The following is a 23324-nucleotide window of genomic DNA, read 5'->3' on the forward strand; positions in this document are numbered from 1 at the left end:
TTAGGTTTTATTATTTCATTCATTTACAAGCGTCTGCTAGTATTTAAACGCTGAAAAATATCTTCCACATCATTGGTTTTATTAAACGAATTTTCGCCGGTACTGACATGTACTGAAGCTAACAATATCTTATTACTAAGGTTTACAAATATAAATTAATTTGTAGCTTTATTTTCGAAATGCTTGTATGGAAACGCTGGCAGCCTTAATGCGCCTATAAAAGCCATGTAATGCACGTGCAGTAAGCGTTATTTTCCATATTCACATTTGCGTTGTATAAATAGTTGCCTAACATCTAAATGTGCCTCTGCTGATAATTGAAATGCATAAAACTAACGCAAAAATGGATTGGCTCTCGTTCGTGAAGCGATGTCTCTGGATCCAAAGTTCATGACCAGTACTTGGCCTGACCTTGCGCCGGTAAGGGGTGGTGGTTGTAGGCGGCAGCCGCTGAGCCGTGAGCCGCTGCAGCGGCGTAGTCGTTGAGCTGGTGTTGTGCTACGTGGGCATTGTAGTTGGCTGCGGCCACCGCCGACTGGTTAAGATGGTACCAGTTCGAAGGCGCCTCCAGCTTTGAGTAGTTGTCGCTCAGGTGCAGTGAGGGCGAGATCTTTGAGACACTGTCGGCGGTTAGCTTGGAGAAGTCGTCAATGGTCATTTTGGAGTAGTCTGCAAAAAAAGAAAGTAAGAAAGGGTGTTGAACCAGGACTAAATTGATGAGCTTTGATATCCTGACAGGATTATACTAAAAAGGAAAAATGATATGCATATGCTACTAAAGAGAATTATGCCTTGAGTTTAAAAAAAAATTATTTCAGTTATTAAAATTTTTTCTGGTTAAATAATCTAATATCTAAATAATCTAAATAAAGGCCGCATTTAATGAAAGTCATTGCGAAGCTTATATAAAACGTAGTGTAATATACTTGGATTTACTAAGCATTTTGTATCAGAGAACTAAATAATATTGGGTGAAAGTATGTAGTCCTGAATCCCAAAGTGAGATATTGTATTAAATGTTTTACACAATGGAATATTTCAACATTTAAAATAATTAAAAGCATTATTGGATGAATATTAATTAATTAATTCAAATTGAGTATAAGACTCTTGAATTTACTAAGCTTTTTTATATCAGTGAAAATTAGCTTGATTGCTTAAAGTTCACCCACCTTGATGATAGTAGTTCTGACTCCCAAAGTGGCCGGGCTGAGCGAAGCTCCCGGGGAATCCGTGTTGCGCCGCACTTTGTACCAAATCGTAGCCACCCATCTGTGTATGATGGTGCGCCGCTGCAGCAGCCGCTGCTGCACTGTGGTGGGTACTTGGAGCGTTGGCGGCGTGGTGAACTCCATCGTTCATGCCAGCTCCACTTGCGGTGGTGCCAGGCGCAGGACTGTAGCCTGCCATGGAACCCACGCCCAAAGGCCCAAAGCCCAGTGGCGCCGCCGCTCCACTGCCCACTCCAACACCCACACTAGAGCTGCCACTGTTCATGGGCGAAAGTCCGGAGCTCGAGCCGCCCGAATTCTTGCGTAGACGGGCGCGACGATTGGAGAACCAGACCTGGATGCGCGCCTCGGTCAGGGCAGTGGTCTGGGCCAGCTCCTCCCGGGTGTACACGTCCGGGTACTGTGTGCGGGCAAAGGCCCGCTCAAGGGCCTCCAGCTGCTCGGCGGTAAAGGTGGTCCGGGAGCGCCGCTGCTTGCGTTTCAGCGGAATCCCAGGCTCCGACTCCGTATCACTTATGTCGGAGTCACGGCCTGCAACGATGGGAAAGAGATTTGGGTCTTTATTAAAAGGCAACTTAAATTATTAACGCCTCGTAAGAAGCCGTACAATTTTCCACGCCCTTTGGTTCCCTCGAAACTGAATTATATTCTGCGGTTTGATCTCCGGATTCAATGAACAGGCCCACCGACGTGAATCGCCGGCGATCGTGTAACTCCCAGATCGGCTCGGGGTCCCAGCTCCATGTGAATGGGAGTCGACGTTCACTGCGCGCCATTGCATATTAATTGAGACGTCAGGGAGCGCAACAAATCTGTCAAAGCCACCGACGATCCGACGATCCCATAGAAGGCAACAATGCGGCCGGACGGGCTCTTGAGATCCAGCGGGGCGTTGCCGCTGGCAGCTCGTAAAAGTCACAGTATTGACAAGTGACACAATATATCACATTACACAAGAAGATGATCGGCAAGTTGTCAGCGGCCATGGAGGAGTGCGCCAATTAACTTCGGCATCTGTTTACGAAAGGGAAATGGGGAAAGCCGCTGTCATTGGCAATCGGGCTTGAAGCGCGGCGTGTGGCAGAGCATTCAAATTATTTCGAGAGCTCATTACACAATAAACTGGGTATTTGAGACGCGGTGTAGTCTCAGCCCCACCGGCCTAGGATCAAAGCCGAAAAGCGGCAGTATTTTGCGGGAATCATTCAACAAGGATCACAAAAATAATGCAATCAGGATCCATTGCGTCCTGATCCTGCTGTAACCTTTCTGTGTGCATGTCTGCTGGTGAAGCGGAAATAGTTTGGGTTTCGATTTAATTTATCGCCCTTTGACCTGAATGCCAGGTACTGAGGAACTGACTTATCTGGCTGTTGCGGTCAGTGTCGAGGTTTTATTTTTCCGGTCTGCCAAATTAAATTATTAATTGACTTTAAGAATTAGGTGGCTTCCTGTTTTCTTTTCCAATGTGACCAATTGGGATTTTAACACTGTTTACAACATAAAAGATGCATGCGCTGAGTTAGACCTCCCAATGGCATTACTATAATTATCATCATTGTATATTAGGGTACTACCTATTTGGTCCAGAATCGCATATATAAAAATTGTCGCAATCGGATTGCCGAAAACGCTTATGAGCTTCTACAACCAACAGGTCACACCCAAAAAACCCTAAGGCAAAACCTCAAAAAAAAACTTTGAAGCGTGAAACGCCCACTGTTTAGTTCTGCCTGTGGTCCCATAAATAAATAGAAAAGTTCACATGCGTATTAAATGAAAATGAATGAATATTAATAATAAAATACAGAAGTCGGACTATTAATCTTTCAACATACGAAACAATAAAACTTAATTATTCGAAAAAAGGGGTCGGGATTTCTAGAGCTGCAGAAGCCGTACGTGGATGCCAGGGCCAGAGACAAAGCAAATGGCCGAGAGAAACGACGGCAAGAAATGTGGAAGGCAGAAAAATCAATTAGTTTTTAAATGTTAAACATTTATTAATTTGTTGCTACTGACCCATCAATGGCAGCGAAAGAGAGCCGGTAGTACTGGCGGTCCGGTCCGGGTAGAAAACAATCCAGCAGCGCTGAAAACAAAAGCCTTTTTATTTTGGCACCAACACCGACAGGGCACCACCTTGGCTACTGTGGAGCTCTTTGAATTTTGAGCTTTCATTTCGGTGACTGGTCGCCGTGGAAAACCGTTTGACGCCCTGCGCTTTGATAAATTACTGCGGTTTTGTAATCTGGGCAAGGTATTCCATCATTTTTGACGACGTTTAGGCTGTGTTTTCGAACAGCAGGTAGTGTTTCGGGAACCCGGCTCTTGTGTGGCAAAGTGCAAAAGGCAAGCGGTCATTTTCCCCAGACTTTTTGGGATATTTATTTTTGGAGCGAATCAACTCTGATGGTCAATTGCTGCACAGCTTATATGCCAGTTCTGGCAAAGATCAATCTGCTCCGTACCTTTTTTCTTGTTCGGAAATACATGGGAAGGCAAAGTAAAATCCAGCAGCTCATCAATCAACCATCCTGACACTGACCCCCTGATTGAAATTAGTGCATCTAATGCAGCTTCATGTATGCCTGGAAAAGCGACATGCAATTGAAAAACAATCCATGAACAGCCCTCTCGTTTTGTTGGGGGTAAGGGGATCTGCGACAACCGACCTGTCAGATGTCAGTTGATTCAGATTCGGGGTTTGAAAGCCTTCGGACTATGTGACATTGTCTCGGGCACGGCCGAAGGGGACCCAGACCAGCTAAACTTAGCCCATTTCAGCTGGGCTCGATTGCGGCGAATGTTGCTCGTTAAGTCTTAAGATTCGTGTCTTAAGATTTATGTCAGCAAAAGGATTACAAGAGCTTTAATATTAATGCCGCTTATTTGCGCTAAGTTTAACAAGCGCTGAGTCGCTCACGTAGGATGGAATGTGGTGTCGGTATTATAATTGTGTTTAACAGATATGGATTCTGTACACCCAGGGACATGTAAAATAAATATAGATAGATGTAGATCGTTCGGCATCTAAAATCTGATTTCGTTACAATAAAGTTGAGAAACTTGGACTAAATATACGCTTTTAAATTTTTATTTATTTAGTTGTTTCATAAGTTAGTTATTTAAAACATTCTTCCACGCAAAAAAATGTCATCCTAATTTTTCAGTAAAATACAAATACAGACTAGATAAGGACTTAGATACACTTAACAATGAATAAGAACGTTTAATGTTTATGTGCAGCCGAAAAAATGATTTAAAAATAACTGCATTTAAATAACCAACACGCTCTAGCACACCGGGCCGTCCTTTAAAGGTGCTCAATTTAAGTTTAGTTTTTTATTATAAGAATTTATTGCAATGTTCAAGAACGAGTACATTTTGATTGTAGGACGGATTTCTCGTTTTTTTACTTAGCATACTCCGCGTGGTGTTTTAGGGTTCTGAAACCAATTTTACTGCACTAAAACAGGAAATCAACTTGCTAAACGACTTTTTTGTTAATAGTAAAACTTTTGTCGTCCTGTTTTTCTGTTTAAATTATATATATGTATTAGGGTTAACAAAACCAATTTTACTGTACTAAAACAGGAAAACAACTTGCTAAACGGCTAAAACATTCTACGTGTCGTTAAAAGATTCAATTTTTGCAATTTAAATAATTAAATTATTTAACTTAAATTTGAATCTGAACTATTTACCGATTTTCTTTCCTTTCTGTTTTAAATCTCCAATCATTCTCACGAAAAAGAGGAAGAAAATGTCCGAAAGGAAGAGCTTATTCTTTGATCGGAAACTTGCACTTTGCTCGTCTCTCTCTCCACCTCCAATCACTTTTCAGTGTTCTCTCTGCCCGGAATAACGCAAACTTTTCGCCTATTAGGAATAAATTAAATTATTATTATTATGCTGCCGAATTGTCTCAAAATGGCCAGTTTTTCTAGCTGAAAAGCCTTTAGCTTCCAGTTTTCTTTAAGTTCACATTATTTCGTTCGCGTTTAAATCGGTAATTTCGGTCATTTAATGCAAGAGGTGCTCCCGGGACAAGCGCAAATGTATTTGTGCATGTGAATGTGTACAAGACTTATTGGAAAGTATGTACATATGCATTTGTACATTTGCAAATTAACTTATTTATCTTAAATTTGAACCAGAATTAATTGCGAGTTTTCTTTCCTTTCCGTTACATTGCAAATCATTCTCACGGAGAAAAGGAAGAAAAACGTCCGAAAGGAATAGCTTATTCTTCGTTCGGAAACTTGCTCTTTGCAAGTCTCTCTCTCTCTCCATCTTCAATCAGTTTGCAGTGTTCTGTCTGCCCGGAATAACGCCTCCTCCGCGCAAATTAGGAATAAATTTAATAGTTATTATTATGCTGCCGAATTGTGTCAAAAAGGCCGGTTTTTGTAGCTGCAAAACCTTTAGATTCAAATTTTCTTTAAATTCTGATTATTTCGTTCGCGTTTTCGCGTTTAAATCGGTAATTTCGGTCATTTAATGCAAGAGGTGCTCCCCGGGACAAGCGCAAATGTATTTGTGCATGTGAATGTGTACAAGACTTATTGGAAAGTATGTACATATGTATGTATGTGTACATTCGCAAATGCATCAAAGTAAAATAGAAAACGAAGGTTAGTGCCCATGAATTAATTTTTAAATGTTTAATAGGTGATTTATTTTGAATATAGCTGCTAGGGTATATAAACTTCGGCTTGCCGAAGCTTGCTTCCTTTCTCGTTAATACTAAAACTTTTGTCGTCCTGTTTGTTTGTTTAAATCATATTGATGTTTTAGGGTTCTGAAACCAATTTTACTGTACTAAAACAGGAAAAAAACTTGCTAAACGACTTAAACTTTCTACGTATCGTTAAAAGATTCAATTTTTGCAAGTAAAATAAATAATTATATTATTTATCTTAAATTTGAACCTGAATTATTTACGGGGTTTCTTTCCTTTCCGTTTTACATCTCCAATCATTCTCACGAAGAAGAGAAAGAAAAACTTCCGAAAGGAATAGCGTATTCTTTGATCGGAAACTTGCTCTTTGCTCGTCTCTCTCTACCTCTCTCTCGCGTTTAAATCGGTAATTTCGGTCATTTAATGCAAGAAGTGCTTCCCGGGATAAGCGCAAATGTATTTGTGCATGTGAATGTGTACAAGACTTATTGGAAAGTATGTACATATGCATTTGTACATTTGCAAATTAACTTATTTATCTTAAATTTGAACCAGAATTAATTGCGTGTTTTCTTTCCTTTCCGTTACATTGCAAATCATTCTCACGGAGAAGAGGAAGAAAAACGTCCGAAAGGAATAGCTTATTCTTCGATCGGAAACTTGCTCTTTGCTCGTCTCTCTCTCTCCATCTTCAATCAGTTTGCAGTGTTCTGTCTGCCCGGAATAACGCCTCCTCCGAACAAATTAGGAATAAATTTAATAGTTATTATTATGCTGCCGAATTGTGTCAAAAAGGACGGTTTTTGTAGCTGCAAAACCTTTAGATTCAAATTTTCTTTAAATTCTGATAATTTCGTTCGCGTTTTCGCGTTTAAATCGGTAATTTCGGTCATTTAATGCAAGAGGTGCTCCCCGGGACAAGCGCAAATGTATTTGTACATGTGAATGTGTACAATATTTATTGGAAAGGATGTACATATGTATGTGTACATTCGCAAATGCATCAAAGTAAAATAGAAAACGAAGGTTAGTGCCCATGAATTAATTTTTAAATGTTTAATAGGTGATTTATTTTGAATATAGCTGCTAGGGTATATAAACTTCGACTTGCCGAAGCTTGCTTCCTTTCTCGTTAATACTAAAACTTTTGTCGTATTGTTTGTTTGTTTAAATCATATTGATGTTTTAGGGTTCTGAAACCGATTTTACTGTACTAAAACAGGAAAAAAACTTGCTAAACGACTTAAACTTTCTACGTATCGTTAAAAGATTCAATTTTTGCAAGTAAAATAAATAATTAAATTATTTATCTTAAATTTGAACCTGAATTATTTACGGGGTTTCTTTCCTTTCCGTTTTACATCTCCAATCATTCTCACGAAGAAGAGGAAGAAAAACGTACGAAAGGAATAGCTTATTCTTTGATCGGAAACTTGCTCTTTGCTCGTCTCTCTCTACCTCTCTCTCGCGTTTAAATCGGTAATTTCGGTCATTTAATGCAAGAAGTGCTTCCCGGGATAAGCGCAAATGTATTTGTGCATGTGAATGTGTACAAGACTTATTGGAAAGTATGTACATATGCATTTGTACATTTGCAAATGCATCAAAGCAAAATAGAAAACGAAGGTTAGTGCCCATGAATTAATTTTTAAATGTTTAATAGGTGATTTATTTTGAATATAGCTGCTAGGGTATATAAACTTCGGCTTGCCGAAGCTTGCTTCCTTTCTCGTTAATACTAAAACTTTTGTCGTATTGTTTGTTTGTTTAAATCATATTGATGTTTTAGGGTTCTGAAACCAATTTTACTGTACTAAAACAGGAAAAAAACTTGCTAAACGACTTAAACTTTCTACGTATCGTTAAAAGATTCAATTTTTGCAAGTAAAATAAATAATTAAATTATTTATCTTAAATTTGAACCTGAATTATTTACGGGGTTTCTTTCCTTTCCGTTTTACATCTTCAATCATTCTCACGAAGAAGAGGAAGAAAAACGTACGAAAGGAATAGCTTATTCTTCGATCGGAAACTTGCTCTTTGCTCGTCTCTCTCTCCATCTTCAATCAGTTTGCAGTGTTCTGTCTGCCCGGAATAACGCCTCCTCCGCGCAAATTAGGAATAAATTCAATAGTTATTATTATGCTGGCGAATTGTGTAAAAAAGGCCGGTTTTTCTAGCTGCAAAGCCTTTAGATTCAAATTTTCTTTAAATTCTGATAATTTCGTTCGCGTTTTCGCGATTAAATCGGTAATTTCGGTCATTTAATGCAAGAGGTGCTCCCCGGGACAAGCGCAAATGTATTTGTGCATGTGAATGTGTACAAGATTTATTGGAAAGTATGTATGTATGTGTACATTTGCAAATGCATCAAAGCAAAATAGAAAACGAAGGTTAGTGACCCTGAATTAATTTTTTAATGTTTAATAGGTGATTTATTTTGAATATAGCTGCTAGGGTATATAAACTTCGGCTTGCCGAAGCTTGCTTCCTTTCTCGTTAATACTAAAACTTTTGTCGTCCTGTTTGTTTGTTTAAATCATATTGATGTTTTAGGGTTCTGAAACCAATTTTACTGTACTAAAACAGGAAAAAAACTTGCTAAACGACTTAAACTTTCTACGTATCGTTAAAAGATTCAATTTTTGCAAGTAAAATAAATAATTATATTATTTATCTTAAATTTGAACCTGAATTATTTACGGGGTTTCTTTCCTTTCGGTTTACATCTCCAATCATTCTCACGAAGAAGAGGAAGAAAAACTTCCGAAAGGAATAGCGTATTCTTTGATCGGAAACTTGCTCTTTGCTCGTCTCTCTCTACCTCTCTCTCGCGTTTAAATCGGTAATTTCGGTCATTTAATGCAAGAAGTGCTTCCCGGGATAAGCGCAAATGTATTTGTGCATGTGAATGTGTACAAGACTTATTGGAAAGTATGTACATATGCATTGGAAGAAAAACGTCCGAAAGGAATAGCTTATTCTTCGATCGGAAACTTGCTCTTTGCTCGTCTCTCTCTCTCTCCATCTTCAATCAGTTTGCAGTGTTCTGTCTGCCCGGAATAACGCCTCCTCCGAACAAATTAGGAATAAATTTAATAGTTATTAAATGTATTTGTGCATGTGAATGTGTACAAGACTTATTGGAAAGTATGTACATATGCATTTGTACATTTGCAAATTAACTTATTTATCTTAAATTTGAACCAGAATTAATTGCGTGTTTTCTTTCCTTTCCGTTACATTGCAAATCATTCTCACGGAGAAGAGGAAGAAAAACGTCCGAAAGGAATAGCTTATTCTTCGATCGGAAACTTGCTCTTTGCTCGTCTCTCTCTCCATCTTCAATCAGTTTGCAGTGTTCTGTCTGCCCGGAATAACGCCTCCTCCGAACAAATTAGGAATAAATTTAATAGTTATTATTATGCTGCCGAATTGTGTCAAAAAGGCCGGTTTTTGTAGCTGCAAAACCTTTAGATTCAAATTTTCTTTAAATTCTGATTATTTCGTTCGCGTTTAAATCGGTAATTTCGGTCATTTAATGCAAGAGGTGCTCCCCGGGACAAGCGCAAATGTATTTGTGCATGTGAATGTGTACAAGATTTATTGGAAAGTATGTATGTATGTGTACATTTGCAAATGCATCAAAGCAAAATAGAAAACGAAGGTAAGTGACCCTGAATTAATTTTTGAATGTTTAATATTATTTTGAATATATTTTTTACATGATATGTACTTACATTATAATTATTTGTGAAATCACAAGGCACACATTTAGTTTTAAAAACCTGCACAGTAGCTTCTTTTTTATACCCTTGCAGATGGTATTATAATTTCAGTCAGAAGTTTGCAACGCAGTGAAGGAGAGTCGATCTAGCCTTGTCCGTCTGTCCTTCTGTTCGTCTGTCCGTCCGTTTCTACGCAAACTAGTCTCTTAGTTTTAATCCATCTGCATGAAACTTTCCCAAAAGTTGTCTTTCTTTTGCAGGTAGTACATAAGTTGGAACGAGCCGGATCGAACAACGATAGCATATAGCTCCCATAGAAAAAATCGGAAAAATAAATGAAAAAATTATAAGTTTGCTGTTTCCTAATTTTTTTTTTAGTTTTTCGAAATATAGTAATGGTTAAATATTTTAAAATTACGGTTTAAATGTCATTAAAATCGGACGACTATAACATAAAGCATCCATTGAAACAACTTTTTTATAATTTTTTTTTTTTAATTCTTTTTGACTTATTAATAATTATACAGTTCAGAATTACGCTTTTAATTTTATTAAAAGCGGAAAACGAAATCATATAGCTGTCATGAGAACTATCGAATAATTGAGCTGCAAATCATCATAGCTTCAATGTTTTTAATCATATACGCAAGTAAATTAGATTTTTAAGTTTTCAAGAATATTTAATTTTTGCAATAGCTGCAAGGGTATATGAACTTCGGATTGCCGAAGTTTGCTTTCTTTCTTGTTTTTGTATAATATAACCACTAAAGTATCTAGTAATTTATGCTAGAAACGGCACCGCAATGAAATGGGCGGATCACTGAATACTTACTGAGGCCCGTTAAAACTAATTAAGAAACATTTAAAGGGGTTCAATGTAAATGGACAACGGGAAGAAGGGAAAAAAAAGAATAGTTATAATCAAAATTCGGCTGCAAAAGGAACGTAATCATCGAAATCGAAAGAATCCTCCTACATCGGGCCAAAGTGAAATAAAACTAATTTAAATAACAATGCATACAAATACTTGATCAAAACAAATCCCAGATGAACGGCCACGGCGGCCAGAACGAAAGAGAAGGAGAGAGAAGTCGGTTAAAGTGTGATAATACGTTAATAAAATATTTTGTAACTAATCAACACGAACGAACGACGGACTCGGGGGGCGCACCAGTGCGTCGAGTCGGCGGAAAACATACGAAAGTCGGACCGAAACGATCCGGCCTACAATGAGATCAAACAGAACGCTCCAGGACACCCTGGAGGGCATTAAAGAAACCGCTCCAGATCGGTGCATTTGAAGTCAAAGCGATGCTTTTGTTACGTTGACACTTTTTTCGGGCATGAACGATTTTAATGGGTTTTCGAGTCGAACAAATGAGCCAACCACTGGATCGAGCCATATGTGTGAGATAAGGGACAGCTCCGAAGTCCCGAAATCGGTGCTGCGGGTTAGAGACCGCACATGCAAGGATAGGGTATTTTTGCGCAATCACCGCCGAGATGCCTCCCTCGCCATGCTGTCATTTGTCATATGACCCTGCAGGAATGCTCCTCACCTCTCCTCTCTTCTTCTGACATCCCGTTGCGAATCATTAGAGGAGGTGTGAACTCCCATGACAGGATTGCCTTCGTCCTTCGGTTGCCAATTTGTGTTACTGTTTTTGCAAATAATTGAACATGTTTGTGTTTGTGGCCCAGGATTAGCCCTTGCAATGCTGCCGCATTGTCTGGTCCTAGGCTCTTGGGTTGGGGGAGACTATTTTGTAAATATCGCCAGACATTCCCACGGCGGCCTCTCTTGATGCCTTTGTCGTGGCCACTAATTGCCACAAGTGTTCTGTTCGGCTTTTTTCTTTCTCCGTTGACTTCTTGTCGGTGTTTTGCCATTTGATTTTATTGTGTTGGGTCACTTTCTTTCTTTTAGTGGGCCGATCGAACAAAATAAAAAAAAAACGCACGAGTATTTATCAGTCAAGGTTTAGCACTCCGAATAGACAGCTTGGCTATTGTCATTCAGTTCGGCGGAGGCGTGCTAAGCGCTTAGCGGTGTGTTTGTTGTCTGTCCGGGGAGCAATGCCGCTCAAGTCGGAGATTACGAAGAAGTCAAGTGCGAATACCAAATAATATACAATGAGTCTTTAGGAGTTTTCGCTGCGATTATATATGCTTCCTTTTTTCGGAAAACGGCTCAAAAGCCGAATTATAATTAGGTTCGTCTGATGTCTCACCTCCTCACCTTTTATTTTCTAAAACTTTTGGCTGAGGATCTCCATCCGCATTTCTCGACTGCTCTTAGTAACGACTTTATTCGACTCATTTGGTCGGTTTTTTTCAAATATTATTCACTGGTTTTGACCAAAAATTATAACAGCATTATTGTCACCTGACTTATTTCAGTAGCCCCCACACAATTTCTCTTTCTTTTTTTCTTTGGGTATATTCAGCTATTATTGGGTATTTTATATTTTTCCATCGATTTTTCGGTATTTGCGCGATCAAAGCGAGCCGCCGGGAAACACAGTCTGCGACACTGGGGCTTTGTGGCCAGAGCAGGGGAAGCTCTGGATGGGGCTGGGAAAGAGACGCGAGTAGGAAAAAGCGACGGACGCAGACATGATCGTGGAGGCTGACTGAGTCAGTTGTATAAGTTGTTCAAAATCCAAATCAAACGAAATTATACGCGAAACAAAGGATGAAGAAACATATTTAATAATGAATAATTTTATTTTCGGCCTCTGTAGGTGAGGGCCAGGAATCATTCAGTCGCCGGCAAAGAACGCGTTGATTACAGGCAACGGCACCGATTTTGTTATCCCAGGTCCCAAGTGCCAGATCCCAAAGATTCCAGCACAGCTGGGGTCTGGCCAGTTGCACTTGGGATGTGTCTCTGCGGAGTGTTTCCGATTGAAGTTGCTGCTGCTTCTGCTGGCCAGCTATAATAACGATGCCGGGCATTGACTGTATGTGGGCACGGAGATTTGTTGGGGGGCGAGGAATCAATGATGATGGGAGGGCGTGTGCTTATTATACGCTTCGACAACATAATGATTACCCTTGTGTCAGGGCTGTGTAGATTATGCTTAGTATGTTTTTTATGTTTGTACTATTCCGACAACAGTTAAATAGCTCAAGAACACAGGTGCCTTACGGAAACTTAAAAGGGTGGGATGGGGATCGAAGTCTATTTTGCATTTGGGTCCTCCCTTTAGCATTTCACCTGTGAGGGCCATTTTTACAGAGCGCTTAGGAACTCCTTCATAGAAAGCAAACAATAGGGCAAATGACTTTCCTTTAAGGCCACTGGACCTGAGTCATTGTTGGCTTGTACGCATTTAACTTCAAGGTGACATCACAGGGAACCCCCTTGGGGCTATTGTGAGTCGGGTTTCTGTTTTGACGCATGAGGTCGGCAAATAACAGAGTCGGAAAAATTAGCAATTGCAAATAGGAGAACATATAAAAGTAGTTTGGAAATCGGCTTTAATTAAAAACGCGAAGTACGGGGCAGAGCGCGACCTATGATGCTGTGAGAGAATATACAAAACAAATTTCTACTCAATTTCCCAAACGCATATGCGAGTGGAATAACAAGTTCTTTGGCTGAACGACCACCGCTTTGACTCCGTCGGTCGTTTATCGAATGACTATGCATATTTAGCATGATTATTGGCTCCGATCATTGGACAAAGGCGGAGGCACTACGGATCTCACGCAAGGCATTGGAAAACAGGGTTATTAGCTGGGACTGGGATGTGGCAAGAGAATCTTCGGACTTGTGTACTTTTTATTCTCAGGTGTCATCATCTACACCTATTTCGGCTGTGTATCGCCAACAAGCCATCGAGATCGTTATCGTATGGTCAGCAAGATCCATTGTAGTCTTTTCTTTCTCCTTCCGAGCGGCTTTTATTTAAGTTTAAGTCGCTAGTTCTAAGACGATCAAAGCCTTGTTGCCGACACCAGTTTGTTGAATTGAGCTACAAATGATTTGATGATGATTTTCCGAAATTATCAAATAAATGATCGGTGATTTTCACAGCAAGATTCCCGTGCCCCTTCCCAAAGAGGTTTCTCTTTTGCCTATCGTGGTAATCTGGTTTTTCTTACCTCCAAGAATTCCATGTATAGTATAGTCCTTCCGACCATCTTCGCTGCCTCGATCGTTACCTCGCAATAACCGACTGATCGATGACGTTGACGGGGGATCCGCAAAGCCCTCCTGTATTTATGGAATAAATAGAAAGTCATCCAATTAGAAATCTAGTTATGATTCGGGTTATATTTAATGTTAATTATAGTGGATTCGGATTCGTAGCTAATAAATAACTAATTCAAATTAAGATAAGGCGGGGGACCAATATATATTTTTCGTGGCTACTGTTGGTTTTCTGAAGAATGGGGGACGGCTTTTATGGAAACCAAGCACTAGAAAGCTCTGACACTAATGCTACAGTCGTCGGTCAGCCTTTGTGTTTGGACAATTTTTATGTAGATGTCTTTGGGGTAGGCCCTCTTCCTCTCTCAACAACTTTGTCTGGTAATCCAATTAGGAAAATGTCATGTCGAGAGTTAGGCCATGTATGAAAATTTATCTCCAACTGTGCGCTTGCCCTGTGATTGTGACGCGTGTTGTGTTAAGAGACAAGTGCTGAGACTGAACAGAATTGAGAAAGAAAACCGGTGCGGAAATGGAAAACAAATTGCGGAAAATGGCCAGTGTGAAGATAATCTTCCACATGCAAAGTAAGGCTTTACTTTGGACGGCACAAAAGTAAAGAGCGTATATTTTTCAGAAGGATATATATATTTTAATTGCGCTATATTTTTATAATTTCAATATTAAATCACTTATCCAATCCCGAAATCAATACCAAAAGACGTTTCCTATGGTAAGGAATAAAACTGTCAGTTTTCATTAGAGCGACATGTCGACTTCAAACTAATCGCTGCACAACGAAGTGCAACTGTGCGACGCAGCGTCATGTCTGGCAGTGAAATCCCAGCTCTGGAGGCTGGCTCTTGGTGGCCGAAGTGTGACCCAGCAATACAGTACTCGTCTGTCCGGTGGCCGGGTGTCAGTTCGCTGCTCAAATGGAGTGGCATGTGCCGCAAACATTTTCATGATTAATAATTTTAATTTTCAGTAACGAAATTATCGTGGTGGGGATACCCCGATACCCCGACTCTTTGGGCTGTGGTAAATTTTAATTCCTCGGCTAACAAAGGTGAGATAACTGGCACCTCATAGACAGGACGTGGACCAGACCAGACGAGACAAGACAAGACGCCGGGCACGGAAACCGAAACTGACATTTTGTCCAGTCGCGATTAAATGCTGTGTGTGCTGCCCCGGGCTAACTGGTGTCGGTCTTCTGGCTCCTATTTCTATTGAATGTGTCATGGAGACAACAACAGAAATATGTTTTGATTTTCAACTGGACTGTGTTGCGCTATTTATGACTTGTGCTGGGGCTGGCTCTGGGACTCTGACTGGGGCCTACCATACCGGTTGTTCCGTTGGAATGTGTGACGGCTTATCTTGAGGCAACTGACAACTGGAACCCAATTCCAATCCCGAATCCAAACCCCAAGCAAAACTGATCTCGGTCGGGCCCCCGACTGCGAGATACATTTTTGCCTTCGCCTTGGTTCTGGCTTAACAATTTCAATTGAAATTTAATTAATTAGTTGACAGTTGTATTGACGCTTGACTGCGCTTTATACTCGAACCATGTTCTTTGCATATATGTATTTTGTCTACCGCTGCATATCGCTGTGCTAGCTTTTTGTTTGAGTGACAGGTGCGTTCTGTGTTCCTAAATATTTCGATTTCTGGAAATCAAACAGTTTGTCAGCGGGTAATAATAATTTTGAGACTTAAATCTCGAAGGTCCATTCCCAATTAGTGTGAGCCTAATCCAATCCAAAGATACACCGCCACCGAGCAAGCTTCATTTGTAGAGGAGGAACAGTTGCACCCAGGAATAAAACCGAACCAGGAGAGATGTCCGAAGCGTATTCTAATTAAGCGTGATGCGCACCTAGAGGTAGTTAAAAGCTCACTGCTAGACCAAGATTCGAGTTAAATTAATTATTCTTCTTTCACATTTTTTTTATATCATGAGAGTTTACCCCTTGCATTATACAACACACAGTCAGCGCTTATTATCAATTCAATTCTTTAATTAACAAATTCATACTTAGTTTTTTTTTCTGTGCACATATGTACAGAGTGAGCATCGTACAGACACGGTCTGAAAAGATACCAACTCTGATCCGTTGGCCGATCGTATCGATGGTCGCTCGAAACGTATCGCCACATAAAGTGTGGCTAATTGCGGCTTCAAATAAAGAGCGAGACGAGAGCCGCCAAAAGAGGCTGGCGCATGAATACACGAATACTCCAGTGAATCTTTCGCCTCCTATGCAATAACGCCGACAGGGGAAAACAAGTACTTCAACACAGCCGTCACAGGCCAGACGTAGATCAGAGGAGCTGCCCCGGTTAGTGGGCAGTAATCCGAAATCGATGGTTTACCGCAGTGAATAAGCCATATGGGCGTAGGTTCAGACATAAGCTAGCATAAAACTTCTTCGAACTTAACGTTTCCGTCCATATTAAGGTGTGTATATGTGTGATCATCTTTTTTAAAGTTAAGAAATTTGGGAAAAATTTAAATTTTTGTGAGGCAACATATTAAAACAGATATGGGTGGCGAAATGTGTTAAAATAAATAAACAAATGTTTTATCAACACGTTCGATTGACATACCCGTCCCAATTACTTTTGCCTTATTTTTCTTACGCCCTAAAAATGCATGCCAAACAGGAAGTTTGAAGCAATGTCCTAAAGGCAAAAGACATAAATATATTATCTTTTTGCACCTTGTCGCCTCAAGGATAAAACACAATCGATGCCGACAAGAAAACCGACAACGGCAGTGTCAGCCGACTCTTTATGGTTTAATCGATTTCTTAACGGTTTGGGTGGCAAGCGACAATTTGTCGCCGCCGTTGTACAACAAATTTGTCAATGAGCGGCCAAGTTCAAAATAGGTCCTTGGGCTGTTTTGGCCACCTGGGCAACAACCAAGCCGGCATATGCAAACGGCCTTTAGGTTTCGTCGGCAACGTGTCATAACAAAGCCAGCGGGCGGCCCGAGTCGGCCACGTGACTTTTCGGAAAACGGAAGTAAACTGATTCGCATTTGGGCCCTGTGTGTCAAATAATGGCATGCGGTAAGACTACCGATGGGCTGGAAATGTCCTTGCATCCTTTGTTTTGGCACATTTTATTGCTTCCTGCAGTCTTGCAGGTGCTCATCGCTACTTACCTTGATCAGCTTCTCGCGTATCTCCCAACTAAATATGCCGGGGTTTTCCTTTCGCAGCTCATCGATCCGCGTTTCAATCTCGGGCGAGGTTACCTTGGGCTTAGATCCACCTATTACACCGGGTCTAATGGAGCCCGTCTCCTGGTATCGGTTTAGAATCTTTGATACGCAGCCGTGGGAGACGCGCAGCTGGCGCGAGATCACACAGGGCCGAACTCCACTAGCCGCCATTTCCACGATCTTAAGGCGAATGTGATTGGGCAGCGGGCGACCATTGATAAAAACGCCTCCGAGCTGGTTAACGCGACCTTGTCCTGTGAGCGAGTGAGATCAAATACAAAAAACATTTTGTTAAAGCGACAAAGGCTCATAAACAAACCCATAATTTGTGATAATAAAACTAAAATATTTTGTTTAAGTTGACAGTTTTGTAGCTAACCTTGAAAGGGATACCCCGCGAATAGAGGCCGCAACGAGTTGGCGCTGGACATATCCATTGTCCGAATACACTTTACTTATTAATAGCTTAAAACCTAAAATAACGCTGCACCGTAGAACAAATTTGCTTTGGTTTTAAAGTAGTGCATCAGAGTCGATACAATTGCACAATTATGATTTAAACTCTAGAGCTCAGAGGCAGTACATATGAGCGACAGATCACTTAGAAAATGGCCCAAAAGCTCCACTTCATCACTGCGAAGCCTGCGACGAGCGGCTTTCGATTCCGTTTCCGATTCCGACGGAATTTTGCAACTCCCAACCCGGTGGTGAGGCTGCGGGAAATTTTCTTGGAACTACGCGCGCTTTGGCGATCAAACAGCACGAGACTTGCAAAGCAACTAAAGAGAAGCGCGAGCATAAATTAAAGAGGGCCGGCCGGTCCGGGCGATGACGACGACTACTCCGCAGACGAATGAACAATGAGATCGCTCCATAAACTGGTTTCCGTGTCGAGCCACCACCACCGAGATGGAGATGCTGGCAGGAGGGAGAGTGAGAGCAGCTTTCGCGTCCGCCCTTTCAGTGGTTGATGCCGGATAGAGCGCCACAGCCGTATACAATATGGCAACGATCAAAACTTCGTTGCCGGACTGAGAGCGAGTCGCTGGTGAGCGAACCGACCGCGCTTTAATCGAGGCAATGCCACGCCTCGAAAGACCTCTGATTGGCTGAGCTCGCTTAGGGCGGTTTGGTTCTCAGCTGGCCCTGGCCCGACGTTTGATATTGCAACGCATCCATAATATATCCGCATATCAACCCCCTCCTACTCTCGCCTGATCACTCTGGGTGTGCAGCTGTCCCCGAACATTTTGAATGAATTGTGTGACTTTTATTTTGTCGCTGGCAGCCAATTAAACCGAAACCGTGAAGGCTTCCGTCGGCACAGGACACAGGACACAGACCGAGGACCGAGACCAAGACCAAGCCGAACACCATTACTCACACCAGAACGCATTATCAATCGTTCCGGTTTTGGCATTTTTAGCACCCACAGTTGCGTGCCGTGTGCTCCCAGTGTATGTTTATCCCATTCTCACACTTCCACTACTATTTTCTTCTCCCTTGGCCAGCTTCTAGTTAGGCTAGTTCTTTGTCGTGCAAGTTTATGGGGTCCGGGTTTCCTTTAGCTTCTTGGCGTATCCTCCCTTGGCGACATACACAATGTCAGTTAATGCTTGCTTACGCCGATGAAATCGTGTCAAGGTTTGCGGTAGTTTTCCTTATTTCTTCTCAGTTGCCAGGAGAAGCTGCAATTGATTAATGAAATGTAGTGTAACAATGACCCCTCATGTGGATTAGCTTCAAGCTCATTAGCTGGTTCCGTGATTGACGGTTTACGACGGACCAAACAGAGCGATTTCAAAGCTACTCGTTATTCCAATCTAGAACCTTCTGCCCTGAACTGGGAAAGTCAATTACCAATATACAAACATAAAAATCTATTAACAGCCATTAACGGCAAACGAAGTCACACCTGGCAAAGTCTTGACGGTATGCAGTTTAGAAAAATTGAAAAACCAACGAACAAAAGCGAAAATAGCGAAAGGACATAATCATAATATAAAGAATTAAGCGTGAAGTTTACGCATATTAAGGATGCGCACATGCCGCCTGCATCTGGCTTCCAACGAGGCAGAAGGGGACAGGGGATGAACTCGAACCGAAAATGGCTGCTTCGCCTTTTGTGCGAGTATGAAAGTGTACTCGTGGTAGCAGGCCGCATGCAAATCTCTTATCTATAAAAATATCTAAACATCCTTCGGTCCAGAACTGAATTGAGCGGAATGAGCTGGCAGGCTGATGAAATATGCTGGGTACTACAAAGTAGGACTTAGCTGTTACGCCGACCTGGAGTCTCTACAATAATCACCATAAAAATCGATCCTAATGAAGCGTTATGCAAGGACCCAGTGCTGCCAGGCACTTGAGTGCACTAGTATGCCTCATCTACGACAGCAATGCAAATGAGCCTAAGAGGACATGCCCGTCCAAGGCATTAATTGATTGCGTCCTCGCCCATTTCCGTGCTCAGGCCGAAACCACAAGCATTTGGTCACGATAAACATGACAAATTTCCTAATTTGCGTATTGACAGTTTTCAATTAGCGGAGTTCCTCAAGCGTGCCAGCGACCGCTTTAAAACTTTTAATAATCAGAAAGTGCCAACAAATTTCTAAGGACCCTGTAATACGGAAACGCGCCATTAAATGTGGTGTGGCATGTTGGCTTCTTGTTTTTGATATAAGGGCACTTTATGTGCTCGCGATTCTAAGGTTCCGTCGTTTGATCCAGCTTGTTCCGACTTATACACTACGTGCAATACGAAGACAACTTTTGGGAAAGTTTCATACAGATAGCATTAAAACTGAGAGACTAGTTAGACGGACGGTCAGACAGTCGGGACCGTCGGGTATGCCTAGATCGACTCTCGTAGTGATGCTGATCAAGAATATATATACTTTATATGGTCGGAAATGTCTCCTTCACTGCGTTACAAACTGTTGACCGAAAACGAAGAAAATAAAAACGTGTTGAGACTTCAATTTACACTCTTTGGGATACTTTCCAGTTAATATGTCGTCAACAAAGCCCCCCAATTAGCGTCTAATAAACGATATTCCAAAATCAATGACTATGGCTGTAAGAATGCATTGGATCCTTGAAAGGCTTTGGTCCATGTGCCACGCTATTGGCAGGATTTTATGAACGCCGTAAATTGTGTGCCTAAATTCTAAGGATTGCCGTCTTCTGAATCAGAGCATATGTTGGCCACACTGCAGACCCAAGATTTAGAGTGGGCTGTAAATTTTGTCGCCAGGGAGCGCATACATAAAACTTGTTCTATAGATCATTATAAGAGGCAGTAAAAGGCAAATGTGAGTAAAGTCAACTTCATTCAAACTCACAAGATTGTAAACCTCCTTAGAAACTATTAACAAAAGGGGGGGTTGGGGGCGTAAAGGTTCTTCAAAGTTATTATCATCGACTCGTATGAATAGGATGAGGCTTTCCAGAATCCAGTCGTCTACCATCTGGCGTGTACTGAGGCCAAGGACTACCGTATCCCGAACGAGTAGCTAAATGTCCCAGACCATTGCCCGCCACTTGCTGTGCCTCCGTCCTGGGCGGCACCCTGCGTAGTGACACCTCCGCAATCCTTGCCCTGCCACTGGGTCTGGCCAGTCCGGCGGGACCAACGACGGCGTTTGTTTGCCTTGCAAATTTAGCATGAAGGAGTGAAAACTGTTTGACAACTGTCTTTTATGTGTGAGAGTGCGAGAGCGTGTGTGTGCCTAATTTTCACTTGTCCTCCTCTTTGGCCTGGTCCAGATGGACGAGCGATCTGTCATAAGCGATTGTTCAATATTTGTCGGCTCGCCAGTTTGTTTGTTTTGCTTCCGTTCGACCGTCAGCTACTGATACTACTTTTTTTTTTACTGTGTGCCTAATTTCAGAGTTCCTGCGCATCTGTTGACAGTTTTTCTAACGGAGTTTTGATGGATCAGTTAGAGGAACCTCATTATTTGGCAGTACCCAAGTGGGAGAGTTTTTTGATTGGTTGTTCCAGGAAGGAGGAAATGGTAGTTGCTTAAAGAGGTGAGGAGAAGAAGAGATATACCAAAACAAAGAGTCCTAAAAAGACACTTGAATAGGAAACTATTTTAATTTCATGCAAAAAAATCGTTTTGAGAGTTTTGTGTCTTGTGAATGCAGAGAGACTCGTAAAAGCCAACTTTGAGCAGTGCAAAAAAGACATCTTCAGCCGACTTTGATGGATCCGCGGGTCCAGGAAGGTTTAGCGTGTTTCGCTTAAATGAAGTACCAAAAACTCAATTTATTTGCAATTAAATTGTGAAACCAAACTGCACGGGACCGACCTCGGCATTTGCATTGTCCAGCCGAAACAGACCTCTCACTCGCTCGCACCCTAGCTGCGTCCTTTTCCCAGTTGCAAGTGCGTGGCTGCGGCGCGAGCTTTGATCTTGCCCCGTTCACACGCATGGCCTTTCCACTCCACTCCACTCCCATGCCCCGCCCCGACTCGCTTCTCGCCAGCACTTATCAGCATCTCATTTGAGCGCTAAGGCGCTCCGACGTGGGCCAACCCGGGACTGCGACTGGGCTATATGTCATTGTAACATAAAAGTTCAATTTTAATTGCTGCGCTTGACGTGCTCAAGGTATTTGGCTTGGCATTTTTACGATCACTTTGGCAAATGTGCGCTTCAAAGCCATTTCAGTCAGCAGCCCGCCGAACTCCAAGCTTGAAGCGCACGGATCTCCGACCGACTTTTGTCGGCCACTTTGTCCAGTCACTGCAGTCACTGCAGACACCGCAGACTCATCCCGTCCGTCCTCGGAAACTCTGTGTCAAGTCGTAAAAAACCTCAGCATCAGCGTCAGACCAAGTTGTCGTGGCCGCTGTCGAGCATGGATTTTACATATGCTCATTTGTTTATATGACTGAGGCATGGAGCTGGCTCAGATTGGCACTCAACCTAAACGATTACAAATCCGTAACTCATTTCGCCTCGAAGTGCAACCTTCACCGAAATTTCGAGTTTGTGTAAGTTTTGTGCGGAACAATTTTGAAGACTCGTGTGAAGATTAACACGACTTCAGTAGGAAATCCATTTTTTTATTGCCTCGACTTTTCCACCAATTTCTTTCAGTGCATTCAGTATATCTCTCGCATCAATAACATAAATTTAAAACTCACCCGAAAAGGAAACCCCCAGCGGCATTTGCTTTGAGCAAATGGCTTGCTCCTTCGCCCAGGGTCCCGTAATCGTAATCCCACTGTCAAAATTTCTTGTCCACAAAAACTGCAGACTGCGTGTCGTCTCCCACGTGGCGGGGCGAGCTCTTGGCAGGGAGCAATTTGTTTGCGCTCAGCGTCGAAAGGCAAGGGGCGTTCTTTCGCCAGCAGTTCGTTATAATTTATTTAATGGCTAGCGGAGGGCTACTCCGCCTGCCTGCCGTGCACCGTGTTGAGTAATTTGCTAAACATGCAACCGCCAATCGATGGAGCAGGACTGGGCATATTTATGGGCCGAGAGTATTGTATTGTCTGGGTGTTTATCGCTGGGCATTGACAGTAAAACGGGCTTATAGGCTGCCGAATGTGTTTTTAAATAGTGCATGCTAAATCAAAGATCTGTGGCTGACCGCCAACTGGCTATTTCCGGCGAAAATCGCATTAAGTCCTGGTAGATAACTAAATTACCGCAAACACACCGACCACAAGCGTCATAATTGCGGTGAGTCTGACGAGGGGCTGGCTGGGCGGACTTATGACTATGACCGTCAAGGACGAGACAGCAAGGACACCGCCGCGTACTAACAAACCATTAACACCAGAACCGCAAATTGACAACTATCCGAGATGCTGCACCAACTAGTGCGACTACCTGTTGTCGGCGGTAGGTCCTGCCGCTGCATTGCCATCTTCCTCTTTATGTCGCATGTTTAGAGTCCATTACAAATCGAGAGTGATACGCTCCGTCCCTGTCCCCCTGGTGACTCTGAGTCTAGACCTGGCCAGACCGAAACTCCCGGAGGTCGCTGCGACGGGCTTTGTTAGGCCGGGTTTTGTTTCCCGCTTCACGGACTTGTCCAGTCAAATAGACTTGTCAAACTGTGCCAATGATCGATTTGACACGCCAACTTAGTCAACTTCTAGCTGCCTATATCCTGCGCTGGCGTTGCCAATCGCTTTAGCAGCGCTTTTTGGCCTAAACGCACAAATAGAAATAGGAATATCTACAAGGAATCCGGAAGATACACATCTGCTCGTAGGCAAGTGGGCGTCGTCACGACAGCCGAAAAAGGTGTTGCCAAA

At 42.1% G+C, this 23324-nt stretch overlaps 1 protein-coding gene across 3 annotated transcripts; it reads right to left on the reverse strand.

Annotated features, from left to right (window-relative positions):
- Positions 1 to 58: 58 nt before the first annotated feature.
- LOC108141517 (protein gooseberry-neuro) lies at positions 59 to 23095 on the reverse strand. 3 transcript variants are annotated; one of them, XM_017264947.2, is made up of 5 exons: positions 22894 to 23095; positions 16982 to 17295; positions 13755 to 13866; positions 1173 to 1763; positions 59 to 669 (listed from the first exon to the last, which is right to left on the reverse strand). In XM_017264947.2, exons 1-5 carry the CDS (start codon positions 22928 to 22930, stop codon positions 389 to 391), a joined length of 1335 nt encoding a protein of 444 aa, XP_017120436.1. In that variant the 5' UTR covers positions 22931 to 23095; the 3' UTR covers positions 59 to 388. The 3 variants fall into 3 exon arrangements, with proteins under 3 accessions (XP_017120436.1, XP_017120437.1, XP_017120435.1); XM_017264948.2 differs by having other exon boundaries at positions 22203 to 23095; XM_017264946.2 differs by lacking the exon at positions 22894 to 23095 and adding an exon at positions 17421 to 17874.
- Between the last annotated feature and the right edge of the window lie 229 nt (positions 23096 to 23324).

This window comes from Drosophila elegans, unplaced genomic scaffold (assembly GCF_018152505.1).
Source record: "Drosophila elegans isolate 14027-0461.03 unplaced genomic scaffold, ASM1815250v1 contig_183, whole genome shotgun sequence".
NCBI lineage: Eukaryota > Metazoa > Arthropoda > Insecta > Diptera > Drosophilidae > Drosophila > Drosophila elegans.

Bases quoted from the DNA above. Each gene is read 5' to 3' on its own strand.
- LOC108141517 (XM_017264946.2), bottom strand. From the start codon at position 17,478: ATGGATATGTCCAGCGCCAACTCGTTGCGGCCTCTATTCGCGGGGTAT. The intron at 17,296-17,420 runs GTTAGCTACAAA...ACTCGCTCACAG, and splicing joins CGCGGGGTATCCCTTTCAAG to GACAAGGTCGCGTTAACCAG. The intron at 670-1,172 runs GTGGGTGAACTT...CTTTTTTTGCAG, and splicing joins TCAGAACTACTATCATCAAG to ACTACTCCAAAATGACCATT.